This window comes from Antechinus flavipes, chromosome 5 (assembly GCF_016432865.1).
Source record: "Antechinus flavipes isolate AdamAnt ecotype Samford, QLD, Australia chromosome 5, AdamAnt_v2, whole genome shotgun sequence".
NCBI classification, from domain to species: domain Eukaryota; kingdom Metazoa; phylum Chordata; class Mammalia; order Dasyuromorphia; family Dasyuridae; genus Antechinus; species Antechinus flavipes.
Genome location: NC_067402.1, coordinates 34,596,943 through 34,614,200, shown reverse-complemented (window position 1 = coordinate 34,614,200; position 17,258 = coordinate 34,596,943). Strand labels below are relative to the sequence as shown.

Sequence of the window (17,258 nt, the reverse complement as noted above, 5' to 3'; positions counted from 1 at the left end):
TCCTCCATGCTCCCCACTGCCATGGGAGGGTTCCAGGACAACACACCCCTGGCAAGCCTAGCCTCCGCCCGACTTTCCCTGGCTCAGCACTGGCAGGCAGAGCTTGGCTAGTGGCTCGCTGCCCCGGTAACTTAGCCCGCTCCATTCTAGGGTGCTGCGATACCTTCTGGGCACAAATCCCTTTTCTAAAAAGAAAAAAATAAGAACCAGCTTTGTTGATGACATTTAGAAATTAAAAGCCGGGACACAAGAGGGTTTGTGTTTGTTAGCGGTTTCTTTAATAAAGCAGGCTAGACATTCCTCCAGCTAGGAAACTCCCCCACACTCACCCCAAGCAAGACACAGCTTTAGTGGCTTCCTGCAGAATGCTGCTCCGAGCTCATGTCTCATGCAAGACGGGACCCAGTCCCGCGGGACGGACAGTAAGCACAGGGAGGTCCAGGTCTGTTTTAAGTCTCACATTCACTCATTCACACTGAAATACTACACAATGCATATTATTTCCTATGAGAATATGGCTGCCATTGGACTTTATGAGGAGGAGGTCATCTTTGGAAGAAGAATTCAGGTCATTTTAAAGTGGCAAATTCTTCCTTGACATCACAGAACCTCGTCGGGACGACTCTGGTTTCTCTCTCCAATCTGCGTCTCTCAGACTCACTGCGGGGAGCTGAGTCCACACAACATTTCCAGTCTGATCATGTGATAGAATATATTTGAGATGCATGAGGATACAATAAAAAAAACTATATAAAGTTGAGTAACAGGATTGACTTAAATCTTACTGATATAAAATGTGCTTTAAACCTTAAAAAATCAAGACATGGTAGGTAGCATTAAACCAAAAAAGAGTCACTGATTTCTAAAAAGTTGTTGATACAGAACGATCACCTCCCCTCCCCTCCAAAAAAGAAAAAAACAATTTAAAAACCAGCAAAAAAAGTTTCATATTTTCAGGATTTTTTTTTTAAAAGAATGATTAAACATAAGTATCTGATAAGATAACAAAGAAGACTGAACCCTTTATCTTCCTTCATGGCACAGAGACTAGAGATAAGAACAGTGTTGAAATAGAAAAAAAAAAAAAATAGGGGCATCAGAAAAGCTAATCACTCCCTAAATGAAGAAGTGACAAGCTGAAAAAAGCTCTCCTAACCTGTAGTTGTCTGGATGGTGTTGCTCAGGAGCTTTGCTTACTCCAGAACATCTTCCTTAAAGGCAAAACAAAGAATACTTTGGGCTACAGAATAAACAATTCTGTTAGCTGGAAGGGTTAAGGCTTTAAGGGTTCAAAGAAAAGGGTAGTTTTTATCTGGTGTATGAAGACAAACAAAAAACACCCTTTGAGCCCCTAATCCTGGAGAGGAAAAGGAAGCTGCCCCCCCCCACAGCCCAGCTAAACTGCACCAAAGCAAACCAAACAGCCTGGTGCTGCCCTGGATGGAGGGCAGCTGAGCTGCTTCTGCTCAGGCAAGACCCTCCCGGAATGACCTGCCAGCTGAAGGCCCAGCGGTCTTGATTTGGCCAAGTTAAGCAAGCAACGCCTGGGTATCGCTGCCATGGCTCACAAGGCACCAGCGATCTCGGGTCAGGGTCTCGAAGACAGGACGCCTTTGCCTCGGGCACGAGTACCCGGTCACCCTGCGCCCCAGCATCCCGCCTGCTTAATTCCGAGCCAGCCAACGCCGGGCTCCCCAGGGAGCCCCTCCCAGGGCTGAGCCACCTTCCACCAGAGCCAGCGTACCAAGGGGGGTAGGAGGGACAGAAGCTCTGCCACAGGACGGGAGTCAGGCAAACACTTGAGAGGTTTGGAAGGCAGCAGTTTGGCAAAGCCCTTTCCGCACACTCCCCTTCTGGAGGTGCCGAGAGAACCATTTAAAATTAAGAGGTGGTAACTACAATACTTAACACATCTGCCAAGCGAGGCTGGGATGCAGAATGATGCTTTATCTCAGCAAAAGACAACGATCAAACACCTTATGCACTAAATGTTAGGGATGGTTTTTCCTACTGATGTTAGAAACGAGTCCTAGAACAAATGAGATCTTCTCCATCACGGTCGGACACCACCAAGTTGCCATTATCTCCTCTATCAAGGAGGACATGGGGTCATCGTCCACCTTGTCTACAAGGCGAGGAGCAATGGGCTATAAAGTGCTTCTGTCAATGCAGTCGTACCTCAGTTCTTCCTCCCATCTTCCCGAGCCCATTAACCTCACAGAGGAATACTGCTTCCATAAAACCTTCTCAAGCCCACTCCCTTCCGGGGGTCACACTATTTGTAGACCACTGGCTTCGTGGGCTGATCCTCTGCCAAATGCTCCTCTTGGGGAAGGAGCTGATGTGGGTCCAGTTTAATCTATACCAAGGTGCCGACTTCATTAAAGTCAGGGTAGCCATTTATAAAAGGAAACTAGGTAAGGCAAAGGAAACATTTTTCCTTTCTCAGCTCTCTTCTTTCCTTTAAAGAATTAGGCTGCTAGTATGTAACCCCATTTCCTAATGTCATCTATTTTCCAAGCTATGGTAATTGGTAAGTGGCCAGTTGCGCATCGTGAACAAGACTTTGATGAGGAGGAGTACTTAATCTTTGCTCAGAAACCAATGTGTCTAAGACTTAGCTACCAAAGAAGCAAATTATCCCAACTCGGATGCCCAGCGAGGAAACGAGCATCCGAGAGGCCATCTCCCATGGCCTAAGATATGGAATGTACATCTCGAATCCCTAGTCTGCCCTCCCCACACCTGCTTCGTCTCCCTGCCTCCGGCCCCACCATTGCTGTTAGGGCAAGGGTGGTCACTGGGGGCAGAGTGAGGAGGAGAGAAAGGTGGGAAGGGGTCAGCGTTGGGACGGTAAGCCGGTCAGCCCTTCTCTTCACCCTTTTCTCTGGGACAAGGCATGGGAACTGAGAAATCCAGAAAAGCACAATTTTAAGCTCAGGATTTGTGCTTCTGGCTTGTTTTGAAAGGGGTTTGCTTTCCATCGTTAATGGAGCAATACAGCAAACAGTTAACTTCCAACTTAAAGAATAGGCATTTTCTTGTTGCTTTTAAAATAGCTTCAAATGGCCCTACTTTTTAATTGTGTGATATACTTTCAAGGTATGTTATATGACTGCCATCCAAACTTGGGTGCGTGGAATGATAATGGCCCAGCGGCTGAGAAATGTCTTGTCCAAACCAAGTAAGAAATCTGGCTCCAAAACACACCAAAACATGATTTTGATCATTTAGTTCTAAATCTAGAAACCACAAGCATTTTCCTATAAAGTCTGAAGGCGGACTGAGCCTAAACTAGCTCAAGTTCTCCCTATTAAACCCACCCTTTGTCCTGCTCATTTTATTTTGATCACTGACGGGGGCCTCTGAGAAAGAAGCACTCTGACTGGGACACAGATTTGGGGAGAGGAGCCTTCCACGATGCCCTTCAACTCTGCCAGGCTGTGACAACCTAGTCTTCCTTCCAGATACACTGTAAGAAGCATCCGTCCCCTTCTCCTGGCAGGATGAGGCCCCAGGAAGTGACTCCAATGGCCGGGAGCACGCGCGAGGCCCGATTCCAGTGGAAGGGCTCAGACCAGCCCACGGAGAGTCTGGGGGACATAGTCAGGCCGGTTGTAGGGCCCTGATCACTTAATTTTTATTCCCTTGGCAGTGCTCCAATGTACTTATCACCAAGTGTATGCTGAGTGACTATTTAGGCTTTAGGGGCTGATGGAGTTAAGTCAGTCCTCCGGAGTCTCGGGCCGCGGGCGTCTCGGGCGAGGGCTCGGACCCCACGCACTTAGACGTCCAGGGGGCTCACGATGGTGAAATCGGAATCCTTGCTGTTATTGCTGCTGTCGTCGTCGTCGGAGCTGGAGCTCGGGGTGCTGGAGGACACGGACGTGCCCATCAGCGGGTCGGAGAACACCAGGGACACCCGGGAGGGCGCCTTGTTCTTCCCCGACGGACCCTTGTGGGTGCGGAGGGACTGAGCCCCGCCCGAGGCTGCGCTCCCACTGCCCTCCTCCTCTTCTTTGGAAACCAGGATATAATCGTCTGAACGCTTGCTTTCGGAGCTCCCGGGCAAACCAGAGGGGGTCTGTGGAACCAAACCACAAGGGCCCGAGTTACACAAGAGAAGACACAGTAAGAGAGCGCGAGGGGACACGACGGCGTCTGGAGGGAGGGTCTCAGGACTCCCAGTGACAGGCCCTCCCACCAGGCCCCGGGAACAGCATTTCAGGGGCCTCTGGACCCCTGTGCACATTTCTATCTGTTCACGGGTATGTCGGTGTGCTCAGATCTGTGGGCTAGCCGGTCGCGGTCATGGTAAAGCTAAACAAAGCTGGAAGGGACTTGGCGGGCCATTTAGCTAACCTCTCTTTCCTGTGCAGATGAAGAATCTGGGGTGTCTGGGTCAGGAGACACCCCAAGACTGCAGGGGCGGCAGAACCAGGACTCTGACCGCCCATTCCCTGCGTGCTGCCTTTCCCCACTGCAGCTCTGCTAGGGCTGCCCTTGGACACTTCTTTAGCAGATGGGTCAGAAGGACAAACGGCATCAAGGAGGGAAAACAAGACCCCTCCTCATGATCCTGTAGCTCCAGCCTGGTTCTTCCTGCAGCCTTACTTCTACAGGCAGACTGTCACAGAGTCATGCACAGAGATGCCCAGGACCGTGGCCACCGGGAACGTCGCCCACCACGCCTCCCAGGGAACACGGTCATTGTGCCAGCAGAGGAGCCGGTGCAAAAAAGGCAGGGTGCTGACCTGGGCTTTCCTGGGAGAAAGCTCATTTAAAATCAGGGTTTTACTGAGGAGACCTTGACCCTAACTTCTCTCCCTACTAAACGGCAGCCCCCGTGCCCCCTTCTCACACCAAATCAGTGAGAGGCTCAAGCAATGTTTTTGTTTAGTCTTAACAAAGACCATGGCTACATAACCCAAAGAATATAAAAAAGGAAAAATGAGAAATGCTGGAGGGGCTCTGGGGAGACAGATGAACTACTGGCGGAGCTATCCATGAATCCAGCCATTCTGGAAGGCAATTTGAAACTGCTCCCAAAAGGCTCCTGAGTTAAGCATATTCTTTGACCCGGAGGCACTACTACAGGTCTGTAGCCCCAAAGAGATCAAGGAAGGAGAAAAAGGACTAATGTGTACAAAGGTCTTTCCAATGCTTCTTTTTACAATGGCAAAGAATTGGAAACTGAGAGGATGCTCCTCATTTGGGGAATTGCTGAGCAAGTGACAGTATCTGAATGGGGTGGAATACTCCTCTGCTGTAAGGGGATGATTTTGGAAAAACCTTGGGAGGACACGTATAAACTGAGGCAAAGGAGAGTATCAGAACGCCTACTATGGCACAGAGCCGTCTATATGCTGGCAACATGGTAAAGATAATCAACTCTCAAAGAGTAACACTGATCCACGACACTTCTAAAGGACTTACTCAAATTCGAGCATGATGTCCCAACAACTCAAGTGAAGAATGGAGTGTATTATCTTCTCTCTTTCTATCCTTTCTTTTCTCTTTCCCTTTCTCCTTCCCTCCCTCCCTCTTCTCCCATCTCTGGCTCTTTCTGTCTCCCCTCCTGCCTCCACGGCTAACTTGGGAATCTGTTTTACGTGACTCTACACATTTTTAATGGGTTTTGTTTTTCTTGCTTTTTCAATGGGCCGTGGAGGAGAAAGGGGAAAGGATAGAATTTAGAACAGCAAAAAACACTGAAATAACTAAATAAAAATAAAAGACCAGGAAATATGATCTTCTTAACTCAGATGAATAAGACCACACAGTACTACAAAGCAGACTCCCAGGTGATTTTTTTTCTTCAGTTAAAACTGTCAGAAAATGTTATCCGGATAAGCTAAGTAGCTATGGCTAGTTATTGCTTCATTCTATTCTGCTGTCTGGGAAATCAAAGAACAATAAAGTTCAATTACACATACATATATGTATGCACACATGTTTTAACTTTAATTTAAACCCTTCATTTTCTGAAAAGTACTGTCCCTCTTTAATTATTCATTGCATTCAGCTCCATTTCTTTTTTTACTGTGACTGTCAATGATCCTCTTTCTAGACTATGGAGTTTATGTGCTAGTGTCACTAATAATAATGATGATGACTATGATGATGACAAAAAATAATATTAGCCAATAATTATATGCTTCTAAGGTTCATAATGTACTTTACATATATTCTCTCCTTTGATTCTCACAATAACTCTTAAGAAGTTGGTACAATGATCATCCCCATTTTATGAGATGAGGGAATGGGAGCTCATAAAGAGTAAGTGACTTGCTCGAGTCACAAAGCTAGGAAGTGTCTGAGGATGAATCTGAACTCAGGTCTTCCTGTCATCGAGTCTAGAATTCTATCCATGAAGGCACATCGTCTCTTTTTCAAGGGAAAGGTTCCCTGAACAAAGTGAACAGTAGAAGTGAGGCATATAATTTATTTCCTACTATCCCATATTATTAGTATGAGCCAGTCTAGTGTATGAACTTCCTTGGACTATCTGAAAAAGTTGATTATCACGTTTCAGGACTTAAATAGTTTTCTATTTCCTTACTGTGACTATCTCAGTTTCCCAGAAATAACACTGAAGGGAAGTGGGACTTTCCAACTGTTGCTCCAACTGACTATTTTAAACACACACACACACACACACACACACACACACGCAGATTTTAGTGTAAACAGCTTTACACCTGATACTTAATGGCTTTTCAGAACATTTTTTTTTTCTGTGATGAAAATTATCGGCTAGTGGCTGGTTTTCGTTATTCACGTGCTAAGCCAACAAGGCTCAATAAGCTCCTTTTAGCTTCTGGATAACAGTATTAGCAGCACCTTTATGGATCCAGTTTCTAAATTAGTCAATTAGCAACTACTTAGAAAAGATCAAAGCCTCATCAATGAAACTCCCAAAGGGTTAAATGCCCAATTGTCACTTGTGTGACTCATTTAACATGAAGCTTAGTTTCCTTATCTGAAAAACGAGAGGTTTGGATCTGACAGTCTGAGTGCCCCTTTCACCTTCAAATCTAGAATTCTATGAAGATATAGATTTTACCCCGAGTCAGGCAGCTGTACCTGGCCCCATGCAGATCTCTTGACCTCCCTTTATCCTTATTATCCTTATTATGAATAGCAGTGACAACAGCTGTTGACTGATTAGATTATCATTATAATTGGATTTGATGGAATAGATGACCAGTAACCTGAAACTTCCAGAAATCAAGTAAATTTAAACCCACATTATAAGAACCCACATAATTGGTTTTTTATGTGTCCTGTGAGGGACCTGTGTGGTGTGCTGGGAAGAACACTGGATGGCTACAAGGTCACAGACTGAACCTAAGCTCTGCTACCGGCTACTCGTGTGTCCAGGGCCAGTTAATGTCATGAGCTGCAGAATGGACATAAAGGATGGCTTCAAGAACTTCTTCTGACACTAGCCCTGTGACCACGGATAAATCCCCAAATCCCTCTGTCCTTAAGGCAACAAAGATTGGAAGTTACAGTTGAGCTGCTAATCTGCAATGGAGACACAAGTTTCCAGACCACTATTTGGATCAAAAAATCCCAACAACTTCCCCCCAATCTCTCTGTTTTGGGATTCAGATGAGATTATATATAAACCTTAAAGGGAAATCAGTTGTTATTATACTGATCTAAATTCATAGTCTGGGCCTTTATGAAAAGATAGAATGAGAACCATCCCCATTCATTAACATTCTTATCATTCACACAACTAGGAATATTATTAATAACTAAATGAAACTCCATAAGAATAAACAGAATAAAGCAATGGCTTTTATGCCTATGTTATTCCACAGGAGAGAAAAAAACAACGGAGAGATATTTTGTAGGAAAATCATCTAATAAAGAGCTAAGCTATTGAAAGGGAAACTCTAATTAAATTAGTGCTTATACTTCTAAGAGACCGCATCTGTAATTATTTTTTTTAAAGGAACCGATCTACATGTCACTTCTCTAAAACTAGAAACCAAGATATTTCTGTTTGTTTTTTTTAAACGATGATTTGATATTTTAAAGGGATAAGGAGAGATTTCTTTGGTACAGATTAGCTCATAGCTACAGATTCTCTCCAGCTTGGAGTTGCCTAGATCTCTCGTGGAATGAAATGCCTCACCCTGAACTCAAATCTGGCTTGAAGCTGGGCTCCCGATTCAAGGGGTGACGCTGACTCTTTAAAAACATCCTTCTGAGAAGGGGTCCCTGAGGCTTCACCAGGTTGACTCCCCATGGAGGTCGTGACATATACAAGAGTGGAGGAGATCTTTGATCTTAAATTGTAATGAGTATATTTTATCTACCTCAAATTCCTATGTTGCTTTCATTGTATAATCTTTTTACAGATATATTGTATAATCTCATTTTACAGAAGAGAGAGGTCTAGGGGACAGACCATGTGCCAGAGGCGGCAAAGCTAGTTACTGACAGGGCCTGGGTCAGAGCTCATTTCTGGATAATGACATGGATAAGGAAGAGACAGGGAAACAATCTGGTGGATTTCTACATGTCCCCAGGACCTTTAACAGTGATGAGAAAGATGACCCAGCCCCGTGTAAGGCCTTAGTCTTTTTGGTATGTGTCATGGCTTCCTTGGGCAGTCAATCTGGTCAACCCTTCTCAGAAGGATATTTTAAAATGCATCAAATAAAAACCAAAGGATTAAGAGGAAATAAAGGGGTAGTTTTTTCCTATCCAAATTCAAAGATCCCATGACATTTAGGCATGGACCCCTATGTTACGAACTTTACCTTTAGCCAATATTTATTTTCTTCAATATCTTGCCAGCAACTTAACCATAAGCTAAAGGATAGGTAACAGGTTCTTAGAGCATTTCTGTGATAGAAATAGCACCAATAAGTTTGTTTCTTAAAATAATGAAATGCAGTAGAAAAGTTTTACTATTTTCACTTTTTCTCTCTCTGCCCCTCAGATTTCATCAGGATAGGAATTACCCATGAGAAACATACTTTACCCTTATAGATTGGCATCTACTCTGCAACTTATGTCACCAAGGATAGTAGCATTTTCAATGTTATAATGAGCTAGTGACATTTCAGCAATAAACCTTTTGTGATGGAGGTAAAGGTCTGCCCTGTGATGTTTAATTGTGAGACAGCTTAACCTTTTAGAATAGAATACATGGGAAACCAAAAAAATAAAATCCATCCATCCATCCTTCCATCCTTCCATCTGCAAGTTTACATACAGATCTTAGATTAAGAACTCCTGACTAACAGATTTGATGCTTTTAGCAGAAAAGGCAAGTAAATCACCCTTTTCAAATATCTGTGTTTTTGACACCTTTACAATGATAGAATCACATTAAAGAGAGACCTTGCAAAATCGTTCCTATGGAACAAAGCCTGGCAAAATGGGAGAAAGACAAAATTCTAGCTTAGTAAGAATTATTTGGGTTACTATGAAACTATTTTCATAGCTCCTAAACATTGTAGTTAGAACATAGTATAATTTTTTGGTATATTTTTTGGTCACATGAGTATGGCCAAATCAGTGCAGTAGGGGGAACCGATGATTCCTATAGGCTAGAAAAAGGAAGGGGACAATTGATATAATCATTGAATCAGTCAATCAATAAACAAATATTTATTGTTATTAAACCTTACTATGTACCAGACCCTGTGCTAAGTGCTAAGGCTACAAAAAGAAGCAAAAGTCAGTCACTGCCCTCAATCAAGTGGGGGGAAAATATAAAGAAGATTTAAAGATATAAAGAAATCTATAACAAGATAAAAAGGAAAAATAACATGTTGATTTTGTAGAACACTGATTGTACATTTTATATTTTTAAAATAGGTTGTTTTAGAAGTCACTTGAGACAATCAGGTTTAAATCCTAAAATTAAAGATCATATTAAATTCAAAAGCAAAGTAATGCATTTTATTTTATTTTTATCTATCTATCTATTCATTTGTTTATTTTTTGTTGAGGCAATTGGGGCTAAGTGAATTGTGCAGGGTCACACAGCTGGCAAGTGTTAAGTGTCTGAGGTCGGATTTGAACTAGGTCCTCCTGACTTCAAGACTGGTGCTCTATCCACTGCACCATCTGCTGACCCAAAGTAATGAATTTTAAATACATATGACATAAATGCATCAAAATATAGACTGCCCCAGCACTGATGCATTTTTGCTGTACCTAAGGTATATTTTAATAATCTCATACTAATGAGCAAGGAAGATTGTGGCAATGATATTTGGTTCATTTAAGTTTTCAAATATGATTATTGAACTCTTATACAGTTTTTTGTGATTTAATTTAAAAATCCCTCAACTCAAAGTATTCCAGACACTAAGGTTTGCTGAAAGTGGGATGGAAGGAGGAAACTTGGGCCTGGCGCAGTGTACAGAGCTGACCACATGTGAAACCTAAATTCATTTCAGAAGTTATGAACTTTATCAGAGAACCCCCCCCCCCCCATGTTTTGTAACCTAAGTACATGTTCTTGAGAATGGCTGCAAACATCAAATTTACAAACTGAGTTTATACCAAAAGTAAAAAAAAAAAAAATTAAAAACAAAATTGTCTAGTGATCCAGCATCTGACTTAATTGCGCTTTTTCATCTATGACCACATCCCTCCCTTTCTCGGAAACCTTTCTGCGCCCCCCCCCCCCCTCCCGGCCCGCTTTACTAGACACGGGAGACCTGGCTCCACCTCCGCTCCCGTTATCAGGCCTTTCCTCGCGCCGTCCGGCCTCAGTGGACAGTCCCTGCCGGGCGCCTGAGAAAACCACCGCCGGCTGGCGTGCCCCTGCTTTACCTCCCCGGGGATCAGACGCCTTCTTGGCTGCGGGGTCTGCCCGGGCGCGGAGGAGACCAGACCCCTTGCGGGCAGGGACCCCTCCGGGTCGGCCATTTGCTGAATGAGTGGTTCAGACGGAGATTATGGGGACTCAGAAACCCGAGGGCAGTGAGGACTAATGCCCGGTCCCGGGGCGCCCGTACCTGCTGCTTCCACGCCGGGCCAGAGGGCAGCCCGTCGCCCTCCGCCAAGGCCTGGTTCTGGCTGCTGGAGCAGTAGTGGTCGTCCGCTATGGTGATCTGCTCGTTCTCCTCGGCTTCCAGCTGGCTCTGGTTGAAGCGGAGGGAACCCTTGAGAATATCTTTGATCTGTTGTGGAACAGGAGCAAAAGAGACGCAAACACTGAAGGAGGCTTTTTGTGCCTTTTGAATCCCGCCCGTTACTTTCTCCTCAGAGCCTGCCCTGGACGTGGCCAAGGAGTCGGTGTCCCCTCGCTCCGGGCAGGGGCTCCCAGCGCCCTCTGACGCGGCCGCCCTCCCCCCGGGGCATCTCCGCGCAGGAGGTTCCAATCCCTCGGCGGGCACGGAGGCTGCACCCCCTGAAGCCCTGGGACGGCGAGACAACATCTGTCAGACACCTGGCGTACAGCAGGTGTAAACTTAGGAGCAAAGGTCTCAGACTGATGAATTCTGATTTCATTTTGAAAGAGCCAAATACCGGGCGAACGGACCGAGCAAGTGAACAGAAACTAACATTAGGGAGAAGCACCTGCAGGAAAAACCTTCGGATGACTGGGTGCTAATTATGGGGGAGTGGCCATGGGCATGGGGGGGAGGGGGCCAGGTGTGAGGTCTACCAGGTGGGGAAGAGCAAGGGCTTGGCAGGACAGGGTCAGAGGCCAGAGGGCAGCAGGTTCGGGAGGAAATAGATGTGCTTTTGGACCCATGAGCATGGCCATATCAGTGCAATGGGAGCAACCAATGATTCCTAGAATCTAGAAGGGAAAGGGACAATTGATATAATCATACAATCAGCCAATCAATAAACAAATATTCATTGGTATTAAACCTTACTATGTACCAGACCCTGTGCTAAGTGCTAAGGCTACAAAAAGAGGCAAAAGTCAGTCCCTGCCCTCAATCAAGTGGGGGGAAAATATAAAGATGATATAAAGAAATCTATAACTCAAGATAAAAAGGCCATAATAACAGATTGATTTTGTAGAACACTGATTGTACATTTTATATTTTGAGAATAGGTTGTTTTAGAAGTTACCTGAGACAGTCAGGTTTAAATCCTAAAGTTAAAGATCATATTAAATTCAAAAGCAAAGTAATGAATTTTAAATACATATGACATAAATGCATCAAAATATAGACTGCCCCAGCACTGATGCAGAGAGCACGTTTTTGCTGTACCTAAGGTATATTTCAATAATCTCATACTAATGAAATCATTATCTGACAGCGAGGAAGATCATGGCAATAACATTTGGTTCATTTAAGTTTTCAAATATGATTACTGAACTCTTAGACTGTTTTTCATGATTCAGTTGAAAGATCACTTTACTCAAAATATTCCAGACACTAAGGCTTGCTTAAAGTGGGATGGAAGGAGTAAACTTGGGCCTGGCGCAGTGTACAGAGCTGACCACATGTGAAACCTAAATTCTTTTCAGAAGAACATCAGTAGGATGCTGAAAGGAATAAGCAACCATGTTGCCATACACGCTGGGAGTCTCCCAAGTTGGGGCAAAATGAAAATAGGGATGATTTCATTTAAAGACATGTACCTGCTTTAATCCTGCTAAGGAGACCAGTATTTCATCTTCCTTCTCCAAATTTTCCTGTAATATGACATCTTGAATATTTCCTGAAAGACAAAAGAACCATAAAATTCTGTCGCTAATATTCAGATTAAACGTGTTACTACCTTCATCCTAAGCTCTGAAAGACTCAAGGATTTTTTATTTAGCTTCCTAAAAGTATAATAATGTGCCAGAGCTTTACAAGTATTCTCATCCGCTCTCCTCCTAAAAGAAATGTGGGAGAAAACTGAACTAAATGAGGATATTTAAGAAGATAAGTGGTTGTCCCCTTGCTGAAGGGAAGAACTAGGGTTCACACGTGGGATCTCTGACTCTGGAGCCCACACTCACTTTTATTACACGGGACTACTCTGATTGTTGCCGCCATTTTTTACTACACTGGGCCGTAGCCAGGGAAGCCGGGAGGGGGAGATGTAGCGGGAGAGCATGACGATGGCCTGTCACGTATGAGGAGAAGCAGGAGGCCGGTGTCCCTAGATCACAGAGCACACGGGGGGAAGGGGTGCAAGAGCCCCTGGCGTTCCTCAAGTAGGGGATGACATGGTCAGATCCTCAGATAACTGGGACACAGAATGGAGGAGGGGAGGCAGGCCGTTGTCAGAGGAGAGAAGGGAGCGTACGGATAAAATGGACAGGTCTCGGCCACAATGCTGAGAGCGCAGGTGAGGGTGAGAAGTGGAGAATGATGGCCTGGGAGACTGGGAAGACGTGTGCTGGAGAGTCAGGAAGAGGGGGGATTAGGGGGAGTGGGGAGGTGGTGAGCTCACTTTAGGACATGCTGAGTTTAAGGTGTCCATCGGGTGCCTGGAGATGGGAGAATGGAAGTCAGCAGAAAGGTTGGGGCTGGATTAGTAGATCTGAGAATTATCAGCTCAGAGAGGGATCCACAGGAGCTGATGAGATGGAGGACATCTCCTCCAGGGCAACAGTATAAAGGGAAAAGAGAAGAGGGCCCAGGACAGAGCTCTGGGGGACATATATGGTCAGATCCAGCAAAGGATACTGATCAGAGAGGTAGGAGAACCAGGAGACAGCTGTGCCATGAAAACCTAAAGAGAAGTGGGGCCCCGTCATATTCTTAAAAACTGAGGATACTAAAGAACTTTTATGTGTCACATCTATTGACTGATCAATTTATAAAATTTTAATTCATTAAAATAACACATTTCATGAAAAATCACTATTGAAAAAGTCTAGTGACTCATGTGGTATCATTTTACTTTTTTTTCCCCCCAAATCTTTTTAATGTCTGATTTAAATAGAAGACGAGCAGGATTCTCCTATCTGTTTCTACATTTAATCTGTTGTGATATATTGTTTTTGTTGAAATATAAGAATTTAGTCTCACACAGATATATGATTAGGTTTCCATTTTCTATTTTAATAGGCAAGTGATGCTTTTAGTAATATTCTGAAAATAGCTGTGGCTTCTTGGAATTCCTGAAGGGGTGTTGGAGACTCCTTGGGCTCTTTGGCCCATACTTGGGAGAAGTTCTAGCTTGGGACAGCACTCCTTGGACAGCCGGGTCCATTTTTTCTCTTGGTGTTCATGTCCAAGGGTGAGAATGCAGGGTCAGCTGGTTTTCAAGTTGAACTCTTTTTAAAAAAGCTTAACTGATCCAGCAAAGGCTCAACTCTACAAAACCACCAACAGTACAATAGTATACCCATCTTTAGAAAATTCTTTCGATACTGTTCCCCCTTTCTATCATCTTTGCTAATGTTTGTGGAATGAGGGGAAATTGTTTCAATTTTGCCCCCCCCCCCTTTTTTTTTGCTGTGATCCAGAGCTTGCTTTCATAGCTTTTTGCAGCTTCCAATTCGTATGGAAGCTGTACCTATCCTTTGGTCACTTAGCTTCGGGGGAGGTATAGATTTGTGTCAATCCCCCTTATGTTTTAGATATCAGATGCTTATTGGTGGGCGATATTTGACACACACACTTTTCCTATCCCACCCATTTTTCTTCCTTGAGTATGTGGAGCTCAGACAGTTCTTGGAAACATTTATCTCCCAGGATGAGACAAGCAGGATTTCTCCGGCTGCTCTTGAAATCCTGGCAAGACAAAAGCTTGCTGGTATGCTTTAAGGAACTGCTGCTTTAGCATGACTGACTCTGCAACTTCACCTCTCATCCCTGTCATGTCAGGGGCCAAGTGTAGCCCCAAGATTTCTAGGGACGATACGACAGTGGCCTGGGCAGCAAAACCAGGGATGGATACACTCCCAAGGCCGCTTCGAGTTCGAATTCCCAGGTGTTTCTGAGCGAGCCATCTCCAGGAGCTACATCCCACTGCCAGAAAAATCCCCCCAACAGGAAATTCCCAAAGCAAACGACTGCAGGGTGTGCAGGGGGTGGTGGGAGGGAAGCGGCCTCAAATGAGCTTTTTAGAAAGTAGATGAAATGCAAAAAAAGGGCTTAAGACACTACAAATAAATCATGAATCTGGTAGTAACTTCACGGACTTTGATACCGCCTCGCCAAGGGGCAGCAGCTCTGAGCCCGAGTTTTGCCAAACGTGAAGACAAGTGATTTTCGTATTTCTGCTCCCATTCTGTCCGCTGCCCAGGGAAGGAGAGGACCCTGGCACCAGCACAAGCGTCTGGTTTGACAAACTGCAATTTTGCTTCCATAAGATTGTTTTTGGAGCAGAGGAGACAAACTATCCTTCTTCTGTCCTATGTTAGAACAGGATTTCTGGCTGGCTTTGTGCAACTCGGGTCGCTCTGAGTCCAGATCCCACTGGATCTACATGGTGACCCTCAGGTCACTGACTTCCCGCTAACTGACTCAACATTTGGGGGTGGGGTGGGGGATGAGGGAGGAGCTACCTGCAGGGTAAACTATTTAAATTAAATCAATTTTAAAATTTAAATTAAATTGAAGTTAAAAAATTAAATCACTCAATCTCGAATGCCCCCAATATTGCGAGGGCACTGCAGAGGGAGCATCAGATAAGATGCGATCCCTGCCATCAAGGACATATGCTAAACTCTCCTTGGGGATGGATGATCCCCTATTACAATTGCCCCTAACCAGAATATACACTATACAGTGTCTACAGCATTCTTAGGCCCGCTAAGGTAGATTATCCACCATCACAAAATTGTATTAAGCATTTCCATGCACCTGGAGTTCCACAAGGTTGTTGGTATGGCAACTCAATCAAGGTCCTCAGCCCTCTTGCCATTTACATTTCAAAAACCTGGTTGTTCTGAAGATTTCCAAGCCATAATTCGGGGTGGGGGGAGGCAGAGGCCCTCCCCCAGACTGCTTACTGCAGGCTGATGAGAGGCATAAGCAGCCCATGCTCTCTCCAGAGGGACAAACCCCACTGATTGGGCCTTTTATATACTACAGGAGTGAATGTAAATGGGGAGAAACAGGGTACAATTTTTATTTATGCCGAATCCTTGACTGCTGTGTTAAGCTAATAGAAAGCAGACTCCAACACAAGAGAGCAAGCTGGTTGAAACAGGGATGGAATAATAGATATAATTAGAGGGTGAATGTTTTTGGTTTCACTAAAAGCCTGTAACAATTTGTACTTTCAATAACACACACACACACACACACACACACACACACACACACACACACACACACAATGAAGTCAACAAGACACATCCAAATGTAGGATAATGACAAGAATCAGAACAGTGTGACTTCAAAAAACAAAATGTTTTTTTTTTTTTTTACTGCAGTGATTTTTAAACTGAATCCCCCAATATCTTCTTCAGTTCTCTATAATAATTATCATGAAAACACAAGTGCACAATTAAGCCCTGGGATTTCTTCCTCCAAGAACACATGGGTAGAAATTAAAAGCACTGTTTTAAACTTAGCCCTTTTCACAGCCAGCTACAGCAAAGAGGAGATAGAAAGAAGAAATTTCAGAGGGCGCCTTTTTCGTCGGGAAGATGCAACAAACATTTCTATTCTTAATGTCCAAACATGTCATTTTTGTCTGTCTATACATCTTGTCTGTTCTCAAGGGTAGGCACCTTGTGTTCATTATGGTTCAAGTAGAGACAGGGTTATGCAGACAGTCCCTGGTGAATGAGTGATTTTAGTATCTTATGTCTATTTTAAGTCTGTCAAAATCACCCCCTTGGGAGCAAGTTCCTTTTGGCGTCTTCTCCTCCTCCCCTTATTTTGCTGGGTCTCTTCAGTTGCTCCTGACACAAATACACGCAGAATCTGTGTGTCTGGGGGAGGCGGCTGGGGAAGGCCATGTGGCCACATAGGATGGGGCAGGTGGTGCTAGGGACACAGTAATGATTTTCTTCCTGTGATTCCAGCTCAGGGATAAGAGCAAGGAAATGAACAAGGTGTTACTGTAACACCATCTTTCAGGACCACTGGACAGCACATTATACTTTCTAGTACTTCTCTTTGATGGGGCTAAGATAGAACCATCTAATATTGAATTACATACAATGATGGACTGGGTTAGAGCAAAATTGTAGCATCTAGAAATACATAAAACACACACACACACACACATACACACACACACACACACACGATTATGTCGTGCTTTAACAACAAAATAACAAGGCCATCCTCTGTGCACCAAGTCACCATCCACTGAACATGTGTTTTGAGTTGCATTTCCCTGAATGGGAATGAATT

General features: G+C 44.3%; 1 protein-coding gene across 1 annotated transcript in view; it reads right to left on the bottom strand.

The window, feature by feature from the left end:
- Nucleotides 1-255: 255 nt before the first annotated feature.
- TBC1D5 (TBC1 domain family member 5) overlaps nucleotides 256-17,258 on the bottom strand; it is a 587,873-nt gene continuing 570,870 nt past the window's right edge. The window contains exons 24-26 of the mRNA XM_052000341.1: nucleotides 12,587-12,666; nucleotides 10,998-11,162; nucleotides 256-4,084 (exon numbers count right to left, since the gene is read on the bottom strand). Coding sequence (XP_051856301.1) covers nucleotides 3,785-4,084; nucleotides 10,998-11,162; nucleotides 12,587-12,666 — 545 coding nt within the window. The 3' untranslated portion in view covers nucleotides 256-3,784. The remainder of the gene's footprint in view (nucleotides 4,085-10,997; nucleotides 11,163-12,586; nucleotides 12,667-17,258) is intronic.